The sequence below is a fragment of the Suricata suricatta genome, chromosome 3 (assembly GCF_006229205.1).
Source record: "Suricata suricatta isolate VVHF042 chromosome 3, meerkat_22Aug2017_6uvM2_HiC, whole genome shotgun sequence".
In the NCBI taxonomy this organism is placed as follows: domain Eukaryota; kingdom Metazoa; phylum Chordata; class Mammalia; order Carnivora; family Herpestidae; genus Suricata; species Suricata suricatta.
The window spans coordinates 15,549,401-15,566,474 of record NC_043702.1 but is presented as its reverse complement, the minus strand read 5'-3'; the positions used below and the strand labels follow the sequence as shown (position 1 = coordinate 15,566,474).

General features: G+C 45.4%; 1 protein-coding gene across 2 annotated transcripts in view; it reads right to left on the bottom strand.

Annotated features, from left to right (window-relative positions):
- The window catches only part of EPHA4 (EPH receptor A4), a 144,425-nt gene extending 134,134 nt beyond the window's left edge, over positions 1 to 10,291 (bottom strand). For both annotated transcript variants that reach the window (XM_029933708.1, XM_029933709.1), the window contains exons 1-3: positions 10,165 to 10,291; positions 7,015 to 7,082; positions 2,177 to 2,840 (exon numbers count right to left, since the gene is read on the bottom strand). In XM_029933708.1, the coding sequence (XP_029789568.1) occupies positions 2,177 to 2,840; positions 7,015 to 7,082; positions 10,165 to 10,255 (823 nt within the window). In that variant the 5' untranslated portion in view covers positions 10,256 to 10,291. The remainder of the gene's footprint in view (positions 1 to 2,176; positions 2,841 to 7,014; positions 7,083 to 10,164) is intronic.
- Positions 10,292 to 17,074: the final 6,783 nt, after the last annotated feature.

Genomic DNA, 17,074 nt, shown 5'->3' with positions numbered 1-17,074 from the left:
CGTTAAATATCTGGCCTCGTGTTAGGAACAGTTTGCTCAGAAATAGACCGACCTAAAACATGGAGTCCCATTCCTTCCATGAAGCATATGATTAACTGGATTCCCAAGATTATTTCCATAATGTAAACCACTAGAATGTTCAATTGCCTTTACATTCACTTCCCCCACCCTCTTTTTCTCTTCTTCTTCTAATTTGAGTTGTAAAAATGTCAAGGAGTTTCACAGGGTAGCGATGTATGAGTTACTGGTCTCTCTGACAATTGAAAATCAATGACATTAGATACAGAGATGTACTAATGCCAGAGGAGGAAATGGAAGGGAATAGTGGGGGTTTTTTTCTTTTAAATATATATAAGAATTTTGACATGTGAAGACGTGCAAGTCCTGTCTTATGAAAATCGAAAAGGCAGAATAATTTAGTCTAAAATGTGATGCGGTGTCATTGTCTTATTCATGTCACTGTTCCGGCTATGATGATTGCAATTTAGGTGCCAATAACAATGTGCTCACATAAGTCCTAATACTCATACAAGAATATACTTCCGGGATTCACTTTGGTGCAGGCTATCTAGTAGCTGCTAAGTCAAGAGCTAACACATCGATCAAGAAATTAATCTTTGTAAACAAACAAACAAACAAACAAACATCTTTAACATCCAACTTAAGAGTTTTCAATTTTGCAAGTTTACCTTTTCACTCTGAGCCAACAGAAAAGGTAGCCAGCCTTTCTTGTTTTATTTACGATGAATTTACGACATTCCTTGTTAGCTACTCCTAGAAATAACTAGCAAATCAGGAATGGCGCTTTAAAACAGCATAAACAATAAAGGGGGAAAAAGCATAACCTATGACATCAAATTACCAAAAATGCAACTTTCTTGAGGCTATAACTGTTGATTTCCAGTCAGGCAGGGGGATTGCCCCGTGGCTAATCCCACCCTGTCATTAAGATGGTTGAAATGCCAGACAAATTGTTTGGCAGTCAGTTATTTTGGGGTCTTTAATCACCAAATCAGATGAACCATGTGGCAATCAGTCTACAGCTCAACAGTCACCCTGAGAAAAGATTAATCGGATCTGTTCCGTAGTCGGGACCAGAGTTACACTGTTTTGCAGTAACCATAATAAGACTGGCTGACGGCAGCAGACTACCGATAACCACTAAAAACAAAACATCAAGCAAAAATAAAAACCTAGGTGTGACTGAGTTTTTCACTATAAATATAAACATATATATGAATATGAATATGAACTTCTCTCATCCCTTACTCAGAAACAAAGCCGCTGCAAAGAAAACTCTTTTACAGACTCCCCCGAAAGGGGAAATGAGGGAAGGACAAATTGCATACACGAAACTCCAGGAAAGAAAATCATCTGGGTAATATGATAAGTAGTAATTAACGTGATAAAAAAAAGTCTAGATTTCTTCAAAAACTTAATAACCAAAATGGATTACAATTTACTATTGCCTCTGGCCACACAGATCGAATAAGACTCACACTCGCTCTTTATCACCTCCTCAGGGAAATCAAGAGGTCTTTCATCAAGATTAGTGTCATTTGCAAACCCTATCAAGGGGTGCTCGGTGGAACACCACAGAGTGTACTTGAAACTCTGTCACTCTGTTTTGTCTACACTCCATGCCACTCGTCTACACTGGCCCTTGAGACAGGAAAAACTGGACTTTCTTCACATAGCCCAATTTTAATCAGTGGGAGGGAATTGCAAGAATGCAATCCTAACTTCACATTTACGTCCATCTTGTACGCACATACACGACGAGAGATAGTCAACCATTGCTGCCATTTTTCTAGGTTTCTAGACAGGAAAACTATGGTTCCAAAATGTGTCTGCCCTCTTTAAGTAAGGATCAATCAAGTCTGTTTCTTCCACTTGTTCATTTACATTTCAGAGGGCACATCAAGCCGGTTCCGATCTAAGTGCCTGTTAGCAAATGTGTTTGGCCTTCTGCTGATTACACGGCATCATTTATTTTGTCAGTATTAGAAACGTCTTAGCCTTGCCACCTGGAGCTATAGCACTTACTCATTAGACCCCTCTGTCCCACCACATCCCACAGGGGCTGCTAATTACTGGCTTTACTCCATTTAGTCTCATCTCTGATTTAATTATGTGCACTAAGCCCTAATGAAAAGTACAATATGGCTCTCCTTACCTTGGCATTCTCCATTCCGCTCTTCATGCCCAGCATTGCATAGACAGTTGCCAATGGGTACCAGCCATTCACCATCTGCCCCACAGTACATTTTTGGCACGTCCTTTTCTTCTGAGTTGTTGACACAGGAGCCTCGAACTTCCACCAGCGAAGACGTATCAGCCCCCGTGATGGTGTCTGGAAACTGGGCCAGATTGCGAACTGTGAGTGGACACTTTTTATAGAACACGCGGACCGATACCAGAGCAATGCAGGCCCCCACATCCTGAAAAGCCAGATAAAACCCTTTTTTGCTCAGTGGCCCTACATCCCGGATCTCGGTGTTCAGCTTCATGATTCGGTCACCAATGTCCACTTGGGTGAAGCTCTCATCGGCCGCAATGGTGTCAATCTTGGCAAACTGGCTCTCGCGGATAAAACGCTCTTTGTCATTGTCTGATTCATAGTAGTACAGGTTAAACGTCTCCTTGCAAGTCCCCATGACACCCGGAAGACTGTTGCAGTCTCTCAAGGTAAACTTGATCTCAATGTACACCCTCTGAGCCCCTTCTCGGGTGATCCAATCAGTCCGTAGCCAGTTATTTTGGCTGGGTTCCATCACGTTGCACACTTGGTAGGTTCGGATTGGTGTATTTTTTTCATCCATTATACTCACTTCCTCCCACTGCAAAGATCCAGAGGAAATGTATCAATTACAAAATGTCATCATACAGTGATGTGTCCGTTCTATTTTACCCTTATAGGACAGTGACGATTTTTGTTTCTGGAGGAAGAAAACTACTAACCACCAACCCTCACTAATGAAACAGCTTATGGGAGATGAGATGAAATTTCATTGGGAAAGTACTTCTTTTATTTTTGTTTTTTGGTTTGCGTGTGTCTGGTTGTTTCGCTCTTTTGCTTAAACTCCGGAGGCATTGGTAGATTTATTGTCTGAGTTCGCCAGCAGTTCCTCGTGGTGGTCTAACAACCTCAAATTCACCTATTACCACAGCTACAATTTCAAGTGGCAACAGTTCAAATTTACTCATAAATGAAAAACTAGTATGTGTATTGTTTCAACAACAGAGCAGAGACCTGCAAATTAAGAGCAGGAAGAAAGGAGCTTGCCAATGGAAGACAATTATCAGTTAATTAGTGGTGCTCCTGTCAGAACTTTGCTCTCTAATACCTAAAAGAAATGTCAGCCGATTTTTTTTTTTGGCACTGTCACTATTCTTTAAATGGGTAAAGAAAAATCTCACTCTTCTGGTTTTGGTAATCCTGGGAAGACAGAGAGTAAACTTTATGGTTGGATTTCTCAAATCTGCCGTCATTTATAACAACAAGACACTTTTCCAGGGCGACGGATTCAATGAATTATGTATATTCTTATTTATATATATATTCCTATTTTTAAAACATATACCCATAACGAAACAAGAACACACATATGTCGTGCTTCTAAACATTCTGTGGACATTGAACATAAAATAGTAGGTAGTGTCTATGATTGAAAGTCCAAGAAAATTAAAGAAGGCTTTTAGGGTTTTCTATTCAATCCTCTTCCTAACATACAGATTCTACTGGTGCGATAGTCTGAACTCACCGTGACGGGAGCAGTAATTTCACTCTTGCCACCGCTTCTAAAAATAATCCTAAAAGCAGCACGATTATTTGGGGGCTCCTATCAGGCAAGTAGGCAGCCTCCAATTCTCCACTAATATCTACAGTAATGCATTTATATAGATCTGGTATAAATCAGCTTAAGTATCTAACACATGAATATAATTAGAAGAAAAAAGATAGTTTAAAGAAATTCATATTCCATAATGGCCCCACTTACAGCTCCATTCAGTCCAATGAAGTACATAGTACCATAATGTGTCTTTCAACGGGTTTTCCATCTGTGCGGAAAACTATTAATGGATGGAAATGTTACTATGTGAAGGGACACAGTGCATAAAATTCTGTATCCCTTTCATCTGCGATCATTATGAAAGTTGGAACTGGGAGGGGTAAGTGCGGCGGGGTGATTAAAATTTCTTTTTATCCACTAAGCAATAAATCACCAGTCATTTACTTATTTGGGGAAATTCATGTAAATCCAAAACTAGATCTCCACCTCCAAAAAAAAAAAACCCTAGTCAGCGTACTTCTCATCTCAGAACAAAGGAAATACGGAAAAACACATTTAGCAATGTAAATGAAAGCACATAGGGATATCTCTATAGAGTTCATTCAGGAATAGTATAGGTTAGGTCTAATGTGAATTTTCTAGCCTGAACTTAACTGTCTCAACACATTGATCAATTCACCAGAACAATGACAAATCTCGCCTTAGTTTTGTATTTTATCATCAGTATCAGAAACTCAATACATTCCTTTAAATGAACGCTGCCAAGAAATTAGGTTTTTGCTACCATGTTGCTTCTGGAGCCATTACTTTCAATTATTCTTATGTTCTGCTTACTTGTTCTTACAGAAAAAAAAGGAACAGGGAGCTGTCTCTGACTATATTTCATATTTGACTTTATGGTATCATTAAGTAAGTTTTCCGTTTCTCTTTAAAAATTACAATAACAACAAATAACGGACAACGTTTATTGACAAAACCATGATCCCAAGTTTCCAGCCAAGAAAGATGTCAGCCGATCTAACGATAGGTAGAAATTTCAGAATAACCAAAAGATGCAAATATGCTTTTATCTTAGCTAGATAGAACTTAAGACCAATCCATCCATACTTCATTCCAGGCCTAAAAAAAGTCTTCCTAAATTACATGATCTACAGATTAATGAGACTTTATAATTTCTCAATGCCTACTGTATATTTTGGAATGACTAATTCTATTGTACATAGATAAAATGTCATTTCTAGCCCCTTACGATAAATGTTATACCCCTAATACTTAAGGAGAGAAAAAAAAAAAACTACATTCTGCATTCAGAAGTCTATCTTCAGCCCATAAAAAGTCCTGGGTTGTACACAATCAGCTATATATGCATGGTATTACTTTAAGAGACTTCAAGATGACCGAAAGAAGTTTTGTGTTTAGAAGAAGTGAGCAGGTGCTCTTTCAGCGGTGTGGGGGTGGGCGTGGGATGTGGGATGTCTACAGCATATTAAGTTGCAGTAAAAGCTTTCCAGAAACTAGATAGACCATAGACTGTCCTCGAGAATGTGTCATTCCTTGCTTTTAAACAGATCACATGTATATTTAGTGTAACAAGGCAGGTCCAAAATCATACTCAATGCATTCTCCCTTCAAACTTGAGAGCGGCCAGTAAGGAAAACAAGCCTCATTAAATTTTTAAAGTACTGATACCTTCCATCCTCTATTTGGCTAGTAGTTCTAATACATTCAACCTACAGAGCTATCCTCCCGGTATAGCATGGGAAAGCCTCCCTGAATCAGTGACCTTTCCAGGGTATAGGATTAACAAGAGTCTGACTCTCACAAGATAAAGCTGTACCTTTCTTCGCATTCAAAGGATGAGGGCAATTGCCTGCAATCAGCAGTGAATACAGCCTGTCTACACTGCCAGAGGCCTGCCAATCACTCTCCCTCCCTTTAAAAAAATGGTTTTGAGGGCCGACTAGAATTTTTCAGCAGTGATCCAACCAAGTGCAGTCAAGTTCAGGCAGAAAAACAGGAAGGCAAGGCAACCTCCGGTTTATTTCATGTGGATTACATGACCTCTTTTGGAAAAAGACAGCCTAAAATTCTCCATTTGCATTCCTACTTTCTTGCCTTATTTTTGAAACCTGTCTTCTACAACAGTTTCTGTGAATCTTTACTTTTAAATCCTTTATTGTTTATTCAAGGTAAGGTGTGAGGCACCATACTGGGTACTGGCCTTAGGGTTTTCCCCTCCATTCTTTTTAATCAACTGACTCAGTCATAGATTATCAAATATAAAAAAGTAGAACGATTTACTTAATTTTTAAAGGGTTTGAGAATTACTTAAATTTGTCAGAAGCCACAATTACATGCTCTATAGATTTCTTTCCAAAGTTGATTCATTCCGACCTATTACGAAGGGCGGAGGGGGGAGGATGTGGCCATTGACCTAACTGTGGTCTCGAGATGTTCAGAAGGAGGCAGTGATGGCAAATTTGAGAAGAAGTGAACAGTGATGAATGCTCTCATACTTTATCTTCCAGCTTCCGTTTCCCAAAGGTTCAAGATTCCAAATACTTAAACTTTCCACCTTCAGCATCAACAATACAAAAGCTTGTGTTTTTGTGTGTTTGTTTCCGCATATATGGTGCCCCTGGCACAAGTTCATAGGGCTTTCTCTTGGTGTACAAGAGAGCGGGAGTTTGATTTAAGGTTGAGATAGCAAGGTAAGGACCACCCCCATGCCCATCACCCCGCCCCCACCTCCGCCCTGCTGCTTACACATAGAACTAAACCTGTACCTGTTGCAATTAGAAATGTTTCCTCCTCCGTATCTTTATTTATGCATTTTCCTCATCTGGAAACAGAACAATTGTTCTAACATGAACCCTGTCAGGACTTCATGGCCATCACATTAATAGGCACAAATTCTAATTTGGTCCCTGGATCATATTTCTTGAGGGTACTTTAGTTTTAAATAGGCATCTAGGTCTATGCCTGCACCAATCTCCTAATTTTGAAACCCCTTTCTGCCCTTTTGGTTTCTACTTCTTCCATGACAGAGCTATCCAAAGGGAGTATAGGATTTCTCCAACAAAGCGTAATTCACTTCATAGGCCTTGGCAGAAATCTGACCCCCTCACCACAATCAACAAGAATCAAGCCATTAGGACTCTCAGAAAGTTGCTAATCACTCCGTTTTACCCTTTGGATCAGAGAGCAACTCGGAACTTACCCCTCCTTCCAGAGGGCTCGCTATCCACCCAAGTTCTCCCTGAACAGACCTGGAATCCAATAAGGTAACTGCAAGAAAACAAAGAAAAAATGGATTAATTTCCAATTGCAAAAAAAAAAAAAAAAAAACAAACCATTTGCCTGAACGTTTCCATATGTACTGAGGGTGTGCATATCCCGCTCTGATCAAAACCTAAACTGAGTCTCACTTATGTAAATAATCATTACTTACTTGATCTTCTCCCCTCTTTAAATCTGCACGTTCTTATTTATTTAACTTGCTTAGCATTTTACATTTAAAATTCCATCCCAGGACTGAGTTGATTCATTTTCTAAAAAGGATGAATAGAGAACCTCAAGTACAACTCACAAAATAAATATATCTATGTAGGAGAGTTACACTCCAGAGCAAAATCTGCATTCATCTCTGTCTGGTATCTAGTAGAGTCATTTGTTTTTGCAAGTTTCAGATGACCGCATAACTCATCCTCACGGTGACAGAGCCACAAGTGAATTCTAACAGAGTACTCAAAGGGTCATGAAAAGGCTCTCTCTCTACCATTTCTTTCCCCTCCCCAATAAAGAGACCCTGTAAGTGGAATCTGCTGCTTTTTTTTATGTATCAAAGTTTCAGAGATGGGAAATGGCAGACGGCTAGAATTAAAATGCAAACACACAGGCATATTCTCTTCCCCAGGTCTTTTGGAGGACAACCAGACTTCTCCTCAGCCTAGAAAGACATCACTGGTTTGAATTTTAGGTGAAGGAGGGCTCCTTAATAGATTTAGTGTATTTCTGCTGCACCTAAGAGTGCGTGCTCCGGGAGAGGGGGAGAAGGGGGTGAAGCCACGGAGCTGCTACACCCCACCCAAGCTGGAACTGTCCTAGGCACGAAGGACACTGAAAAGGACACAATGGATTCCTAACCCCTCCACATTCCCTTTCCCACCGAGATCTGCAGGCCTGGGGGTCGAAAGGCCCATCTCAAAGGAACCACTGGGTTATTAATTTGATCAGTGAGGCCGGTTCTTTCGGCTGGGGGAAGGGTGGGAAGAGGGAGCCCTCATCCTTGCTCCTGGGCACTCTGATTCTCCATCTCACGGCCAAGCCCCTGAATTCTGCCCACCTTCCCTCATTTCATCCCTGAGTCAAAGGGGTTCAAATCAGCGCTTTCTCCCAGTTTTCCCGAGAAGCCTGAATTCCTAGAGTCGCTTAATTATTTTAAAATGTAGAGCCCTCCCTGGGTCGCTCCTGCCCGGAGTTGCGCCCCCCTCCTCATCCCCTCTTCTGGGTCCCTAGAGAAAAGCCCGCTACATCCATTTGGATTTATGTAAGGTGGATTAGGGACACAAAGGGAACAATAAGACCCAATTTACAAAAAAAGGGAGGGAGTAGAAAGGGAGGGTAAAAGGGAGAAAAAGGAAACGTGATGGGAATAAAAAGCAACAAAATGAATTAATTTTTCAGGGGGAGGAGCGGCCGGAGGGGGGGGGGAGACACCACCCCGCTTCGTTCTACACCAGCCTACAGCTCCACCAACACCCTTTTTGTCTAGCGCTCCCAAGTTTTGCCTCCAAAAGAAAAGGCAAGAAAGGGGTAAAGAAAAAGAAAAAAAAAATCTCTGTTATGTCTGGTGCCAGAGAGGTCTTGAGGGACGTCCTAACAAGTGCGCGAAGTAGTCAAGAGAAAGCGAGGTCCATGCTTCCACTACAGGGAGTGACCGTGGGGATCGAGGGACCTCAGCGACCAGGATGGCACCAGAAGCCAGTAAGGAAGAAGGGAGGAGAGAGCGCGGGGTGGGAGAGCGCCCCTTTCCTCCAAACAGGGTCTGCCGGCAGGTGTGCGAATCTCTCTGAGCCTCCGTCTGGCCAGCTCCTGGGTACCGACTGCCCAGCCAAGGCTAAGTTGGTTTCTGGCTCCCTCCTTCGGAACAGGGAAAATGATAGATTGCGCAGGGGCGCGAGGACGGATTCTGGCAAGATGGACGGATGAATAGACGGGTGGATGGATAGACCGATGGGGGAGGCAGCAGGAGGTCAAAGAGTCAACCAGACGGGTGCGAGGCTCGATGCACGCAGACCTGAACAACAGCAGCACCGAACACGGGCGCACGCCATCAGGGCACTCGCGCAGAGCCACACACAATCGACCGCGTCAACGCGGGCACCCGCGCACCCACACACACACATTTGTGTGCGCGCGCATACACGCGCAGACACACACACTGACACACGCGCATTCAGTTCGCCTTTCTCTGAGACCATCAGAAGCTAAATAATCAACATCCACCTCTCCTACACAGACACAATCTTCCCGGCACGTCCGAAGAGACGCGCAGAAAATAACACCCAGACGGGTCCACTCAGTCCCGCACATTCCTTACAAACTAACCCGCTGTGTAGTTCTGGGGGCCAAACTGAAAACTAGGACGTTCCAATTGCTAGCGGGCTCCGCCAGTCTGCGGGGTTATCTGAAGAGCACGGGCGCCCTTAGGCCAGCGATCGCACGCCCGGAGCGCGCGGCCCAGAGGGCAGGAAGGTGTCTGACGCCGGGCGCTACAGAAATCAGGTCACGGGCGACCTGCGAGCGGCGCCACGACCGCTGTGCGGCGGAGGCCCCGCAGCCGGGTCCTGGGAAGCCGGGGGCTCGGGAAACTTTGCAGAAACCTAAGCTCCAGGGCTTTCGCAAGAACCCGGGAGCACCAAGCACTCCCTTGGCCCTAGGCTTGCGTCCTCTCCGCAACCCCCGACTTGCCCGGAGCTGGGTTGGGAAGGGTGGTAAGGAGCGCTAGGTCCAAATTGCTTTTTTTTTTTTTTTTTTTAAATCCTGGCATTAGCTCCCGTGTATCCCCTGGGGCGCCTGGAGCTCGGCTCACTGGTGGATGCTGATAAACTTTGTCCTTTCGCTACAAACTTGGGTAGCTCCGCCGAATGCAGGGTCACCTCCCGGGGCAGGCTGCCCGGCAGCTTCCCGCCCCCCGTCCCCGCCCTCCTCCTCGCAGATCCCATCGTCCTGGCCCCCTTCTCCGGAGTGGGGGTGCGCCACTCACACCAGGATCCCCTCACACCCTCCGGCCTCGCGCTCCCGGGTATCGTTCGCCCGCAGATCCACCTCTCTGCCCGGGACCGAAGAAGGTGCGCCTGGCTCTTACCTTCATTCGCGGGGTACACCCTGGAACCGGTGACAGCGTCGCAAATCCCAAAGAGAAACGAAAAGAGGACGAAATAGAAAATCCCAGCCATGGTTCGCCGGTGCCAACGCTGCTCCTGCCGCTTCTATCCCAGTGGAATAAATGCTTAAGTTAGGAGTGCAGAAGGCTGAAGACATTGCCAAGGGGGTGGGCCCAGCCCATGACGTTCCCCCGCCAGTCCGGGGCCCGCGGCCAATGGTGGTGCAGTCAGGGAGGCCCGGCCCCGCCCCGCTGAGCAGAGCCCGCCCCGAGGCCCCGCCCCCTCCGGGCTCCGAGGGGCGCGCTGTCTCCCGGGGCCTCGGGGCCCCAGCTCTGCCGGGTTCCCGCCCCCGCCCGAGGGAGACGGCGGCGCGGTCCCTGGACCTGGCCTCAGGGGTCCAGCCCTAGGACAGTGGAAGGAGCTTCGAAGACTGAATCGACTCGGGCGGCGGGGGACGGGGTGAGGGGACGGAATCCGAGGATGATTGGCAAACCCCTCTCCCCCTGCCACGGGGGTTTGAGATGGAGGAAAAGGTTCTTTGGCTGCAATAAAATAAGTATAAAGTTGACCTGCCTCTTCGCTGTCGCTCTTTTCTGAGGGTCGAAGCGTTCGCGGCTCGAGCGTCCGGGCTGGCGCACTGCCTCTGCCACCCTCACCAAGCCCTGTTTGCGTCTTTAGGGCGCATTTCCAAATGAAATGCTCGTTGGGGGAATTTTGTGGCTTGATGCTTTCTTTCTTCCCTGGCTCCCCAGCTGCCTGGAGGCAGAGACCCGATCGGTCCCCAACGTCCAGGGCAGCTCCCGGCGGGAGGCAAGGCTCAGTCGCCGTCTCCCGAGACCGAACCGGTGACTTCTGAGCAACGGAGAAGAGCCCTCTGGTTGCACCTGGTGTTCACGCAGCTGGTGGCGTCTCGGCCGGGACCGGACTTCCCATCGCCGCAGACCGCCCGGAGAGGGCCCGGCCTGAGCTGCGGGGAACCGCCAGCCTGTTTTCCGCGGGGTCGTCCTGGGACCAGGCCTGGTCAGTCCGGAGCGCAGGGGCAGAAGCGGAGAGCTTCGAGCGGGAGCGGGGGTGCCTGCTGCTGCGCAGCCCACGCGGGTGGGGACTCGGAGGCTGCCTGGCGTCGCGGCCGCAGCTTTGCGCTCCGACGGCTCCAGGCCGCTGCTCCGCACCGCTCCCAGCTCCCGGGGGGCAATGGTAGGCAGCAGAAGCGGCGCAAATCCTCGCAGCTGCCCCTGCCCCGGCCCTCGAGTGTCACTGTCGAGCTTTGGGGGACAGGGGACCTTGGTCTGTTCCCAGATGTCTCGGCTGCGCGCCGCCCGGCAACTGTAACGCAGCGGGCGGCCGGGGGACCAACCCCCGACGCGTCTCAGTGCGTTTCTCCGGACCTTTAAAGAGGCCCCGGTTCCCGTGGAAGCCTCCTTCTTCCCTCCGCCCCCCCAGGCCGCTCCTCCTCTGCCTCCCTCCAGGGTCGGACCCGGATTTTCTCCGGAGCCTGGGTCCCAGCGGGTGGGCGACCGCGGAGAGGGGGAAGCACCTATCCCGCTCCGGCAGCGGTTCATCATGAGGCAACCGCGCCACCTGCCGGCCACAGGGGGGAGTGCGCGGCCCACGCGGAAGGGCGATCGGACAAAGACCCGCAGCCCGCGGAGTGGAGGTGTGTCTGCCGGGTGTCTTTCCAGCCGCCCGCCAACGTCCCCCGCGCACCCTGACCCCTCCTGCGGTGCGGTGGCCGGCGGTGGTGCGGAGGAGCGGGAGCCGCGCTTGTCGCCAGCTCGGTTACGGAAAATGTAATCAGAACGCGTTTCAGGGAGAAACTCATAATCGACATCCCCGAGGTTGCTGGAGTAGCTTCTGTCCCGGGGGGGGGGGGCGGGGCTGGTCCCGGCGATGGTTTTGGGTCCTTGGCCCCCGCAGCTCATCGTGTCTCCTTTGAGGCTGGAGAGCTGTACCCTTGCAAACTCGAAAGCGGGCTAGCGAGATGGGCAAGTTTTATGGGAGCGCGCTTGGCGAGGCCGCGGGCAGCAGCTGTGTGGGTCGGTGGCCGGCGGCCGAGAGGGACAGCTTGTGGGCCCCAGGTATTTGGGCGTCTCGGTGAAAGACTGGCAATGTCACAGTCTGCGGACGTGGATTTCAGTTATTGCAGCTCCTGTTTTCACATAAGAGCGGGGAGGTGCACACAGGGGGATGCACATGTATGTGTATGTATAAATTATTTAAACCGCTACACAAAGTCCCTTTAAGGAATTCACTTCTAGATTCTTTCCTGTGTCTTCCCAGGCTTTATAGAAAAAGAAAGAGGAATATTTGTTCCTGCCATTTGGCACAGCCACCAGAAAGAGGAAAGAGTGATTTGAATTCTGACTAAAAACGTTTCTAAACAATAGTTGATAGCTGTCTCTCTGCAAAAGTTTTCATTTTCGTTTTCGTTAGTTTCAGTTTTACATGTACTTGTGGTCGGAATGGAAAATTGATTGCTCGCCTTCTAAAAACAGTAATAGTTGTAGAATATGTACTGGTTTTCGCCTTCTGGGATGTGCGCATTGAATATTGAACAAGGTCTTTCCAGTCCCAGCTGCCTGAAAGCTAGACTCCATTTGCTGGGGTACATTCGATGACTCCCCCTTTCTTCTTCCCATTTTCCTTTTTTAGACCCCAAAGCAACCCTGGAGGACCAAGAGGCGAGAAATACTAACTTGGAAAGCTGAACTATCCCTTCCTCTTTGAAGAATTTCTGGCATGAATATCAGAAACCAACCGCTGATTTCACGGCCACTACCCTAGAGGGAAAGCTCTCTCGCCTAACAGGCACGATTCCTCCCCCCAAATCTGGCAAAAGTGAAATTAAAGATGGTGGCCCAGTGGGTCATCAGCATGGAACCCCTCCACCCCCACTTTACTGGAAGACACTTAAGAATTTTCAAGCATTTGAGGGTATTTACAACAAATCAGTAACCCACTGAGGTCACGAGCACACGATAGAATACCATAATCTCAAAAAGTGCCTAAAACCACCACCTTTTAAAATAAATTAGCTAGAATTTAGAATAAAATAATCCTCCTAAATGCTGTAAGAATTCAAGAGCATTGGGGTGTCTGGTAGCTCGGTCAGTTCAGCACCTGACTCTTGATTTCGGCTCCGCATGATCCCAGGGTGGTGGGATTAAGCCTTGCATTGGACTCAGCACTGAGTGTGGGGCCTAAGATTCTCACTCTCTCTTTCCCTCTCTGGCTCTCTCTCTGCCCCACTTCTCCACTCATGCTGCCTTCTCTAAAATTAAAAAAAAAAATCTAAAAACTAAAAAAGAATTTGAGAGTATTTTGAGCCCATTAAAAGACATGCCAAAATGTATGTGCTTCTAAACTTAACGAATATAGTAATCCTGTATTTCAAAAACTTAAATACATTTTTTCCTTCCTGTACAGTGCCTAGACCACAAAGACTTGAGTTTCAAAGTACTTCTTAAATATTAAGTTGAATTAAAGTTGATTTTCAGAAGTCTTCTTAGTTGGTAAAGACGTTTTTAAAAAGCGCCAAGTGTCCCAGAGTTTCCACCTCTAAATGGAGGGCTACTTTCAAAGTGTTAACCTACGGACAAGCAAGCAATGACCAGAATACATGAGAGACTAGAGAGAGGACAACCCCAAGAAGAGGAAGCCACTCTACCTTTTACTGAGCACAGCCGGATTCTCTTTTAAACTAGTTTGGCTGGACTTACCTGGACAGCAGTCTTTTTTTTTTTTTCAATCTTTATTTATTTATATATTTTTAATGTTTTTTAATTTATTTTTGAGAGATGGAGAGAGACAGTGCAAGCAGGGGAGAGTCAGAGAGAGAGGGAGACACAGAATCCAAAGACAGGCTCAAGGCTCGGAGCTAGCTGTCAGCACAGAGCCCGATGTGGGGCTCAAACCCATCAACCATGAGATCATGACCTGAGCTGAAGCATGACATTTAACCAACTGAGCCACCCAGGTGCCTCTTTATTTATTTATTTTTGAGAGAGAGAGAAAGAGAGAGCACGAGGTAGGGCAGAGAGAGAGGAAGAGAGAAAATCCCAAGCAGACTCTGAGCCATCAACGTAGAGCCTGACATGGGGCTTAGTTCCCAAACCCTGAGATCATGACCTGAGCTGAAATCAAGGGTTGATGCTTAATGGACTGAGCCACCCAGGCGCCCCTGGACATCGGTCTTTTTACCAGTGAAATGGAGCCCCACCAGTACTAATGACTCCCTGTCATTGCCAGAAGCAGGGTTTTCAAGACAGACCTCTAGCTGATCTTTTACTAGCTGTGTGTCTTTGGGGAAGTTATTTAACCTCTCTGAGATATGGTTTTCTCATGTGTGAATTGAATTTATGTTATGCGAACTTCGAAAAGTTGAATGAGTTTTGTAGAGCACCTGGTATGGTGTCTGGTATGTGGTAGGCAGTTATTATTACTCTCAAATAATATTTCACTAATAACTATTTAATAATAACTTAGGAGCAATCATGTTGTATCATCAATTTAATATTAATAATTTAATGTTATCAAGTGGGAAATCATATTGAGCTTGAACCTTCCCTTCCATGAGGAAAGTGGGCATGTAATTTACACCTTATGCTCCATGAGGGGGTGTTTAATTTCACCAACTCCTAGAGTAGGGAAGGAAGTAACTTCTACATTCTTCTTTCATTGTTGATTTGTTACAATGCACACTCAACCCATATTCCTAGATAGTATGGTTGGATTTGAACCTAGAGATTGTACTTATCTCCAAATTTAATGTTTCAAAAACCATTAAGTGAAGCAAGGTGTGGGGAACCAAACATTCCACCACCAACTCAAAGTATCAATGATCTGGAGTAACCAAAGCTCTGTCTGATGACAGCCAAGAAGAAGACACCCCTGACCATATGCTACCGCCTGAAATAGGATGACCTGAAACAACATTCGGTGGGTCTCCTACAGCTCCCAGAAAATCCTTTTGGAGATTTTATCCTTTGGTATCAAGACTTCGATGCTATTTCTGATGCAAATAAGAAACGGTACTCTTGTTAGCCCTTTACACCTGAGTGAGAAAAATGGCCACAGATCAAGTCCTGACCAGTTTAGAAGAGTGAGGGCAGGACTCACGAAAAGGCCTTTCTGAGTCACTGAGAAGGAGTTCTCCAGGAAGAAGGTTCTTCTGAAACTTTGGCACTGTACCTGAATTTTAATTTCGTTTTAACAAACATTTGCCAATTGCCTGCTGTTTGCCAACCACCACGTTTCACGGGTCAGATGTTTCTTCTCAGCCCTGACCAAGCATGCTACCTACCACACAGGGACGTGAGGGCTGAGCAGAATCCATCAGGAACGTTCTGTCGTCCTCGGGACCGCCAAAAGGCCGGCGGAAAGAGAGGAAGAGCCTCAGTTCAGTCCTGGGACAGCTCTAGATCCCGAGAACTAAACATTTTGTGCAGAAAATGAAACTGTGATCAAGAGAATTTGGAGGAGATCATCTGCATCGGGTTTTGGCTACATTGGGGACTTGAGTTCAACATTGAAACTATTTTACTTTGTATCTTGCGTGAAAGCCGTGCCTCCAGAGAAACAGAAAAAGCTGTTTGCATGGACAGCTGCAATACAACACCCATGAAATGGTCTTTGCTCACTCTAACTCAAAATACCAACATAAGGCTTCAGTTATAGTGATTAAATACCTCAATATTTAATAGTTGTATTGATTTATGATCATTAAGAACTTCTGAAATTATAGTTGCTTTATGATGAAATATTAATGATAATATATATGTGGATAACAGAAACTGGTACAATTTTTAAAGCTATTTTTATAAGAGAAATAATTATCTGGTTAGAGAACCAACTTCTAGAAGTCCTGTAATAGCTCTCTTTATTTTTTTTCCTGAAAACCAATGTGTAATTGCAATGAAATGTGTAGGAAAAAGAATGTAACCATGAACATACTTTATGATTTACTGCATAATGAGAATGTAAGTTTAGAAACCTAACTTTCCCCCGCACCCACATCACAGTCTAAAACACTTAGAGATTATTTTATGTCCCAAACATGTGTTTGGTAATTTCAAAAGATCTCTGAATATTCTGACAACATCTAAAATGACAGATAATGTATTTCCTTATGTACCACATAAATCTTGTAAATGCTTATTTATATCATGGAAACTTAAAAGTGTATTTATAGAGGAAATGTTACTTTTGAAATTATATGTATGTATCATTTTTGTAACCTAATCATTTTTGCCAAACAATAAATAGGAAAAGTCTTTTCTCTGCAAAAGATTAGGTCTCTAGACTTTATTCAAAGAGGCTACAAGGAAACTCAGTCATAACTCGGAGAAAACATGGTATGTGGTCTTTTCTGCATCAGACACTACTTGAGTTCCACTGTATATTAATGAAACCTTATTAAAATCGACTGAACAGAAATACATTCCCTACATAAAGAAATATAAGAGTGAGATTCATGAACACAGTTCGGTGACAAGTAGCATCATTTGAGGGCATTGTGGATGTATAATGTTGAAAACAATGAAGAATTTCTATAAAATATATGCCAGCTCAGGAGTGGACACCTAAACCTACATCACAAAATTTTAAAGGTACTAAGCAGCCCTCTGTCACTAAGTTATATGCAAAACCACCTTTTCGTAGACTTTGACTATATTTGCACAAATAAACTGATGTAAATTCAGGCGAAACAGTGAGTTTTATTTGAAGCAGAGAGGTAAGAAGAATTCAGTTAGTAATAGAAGAATTCAGTTAGTAGTGGATCATTTGACTCAAAGTGAGATTAAAAGCATATCAATTTGGGGCGCCTGGGTGGCTCAGTCGGTTAAGCGCCAACTTCAGCTCAGGCCATGATCTCATGGTTTGGGAGTTCAA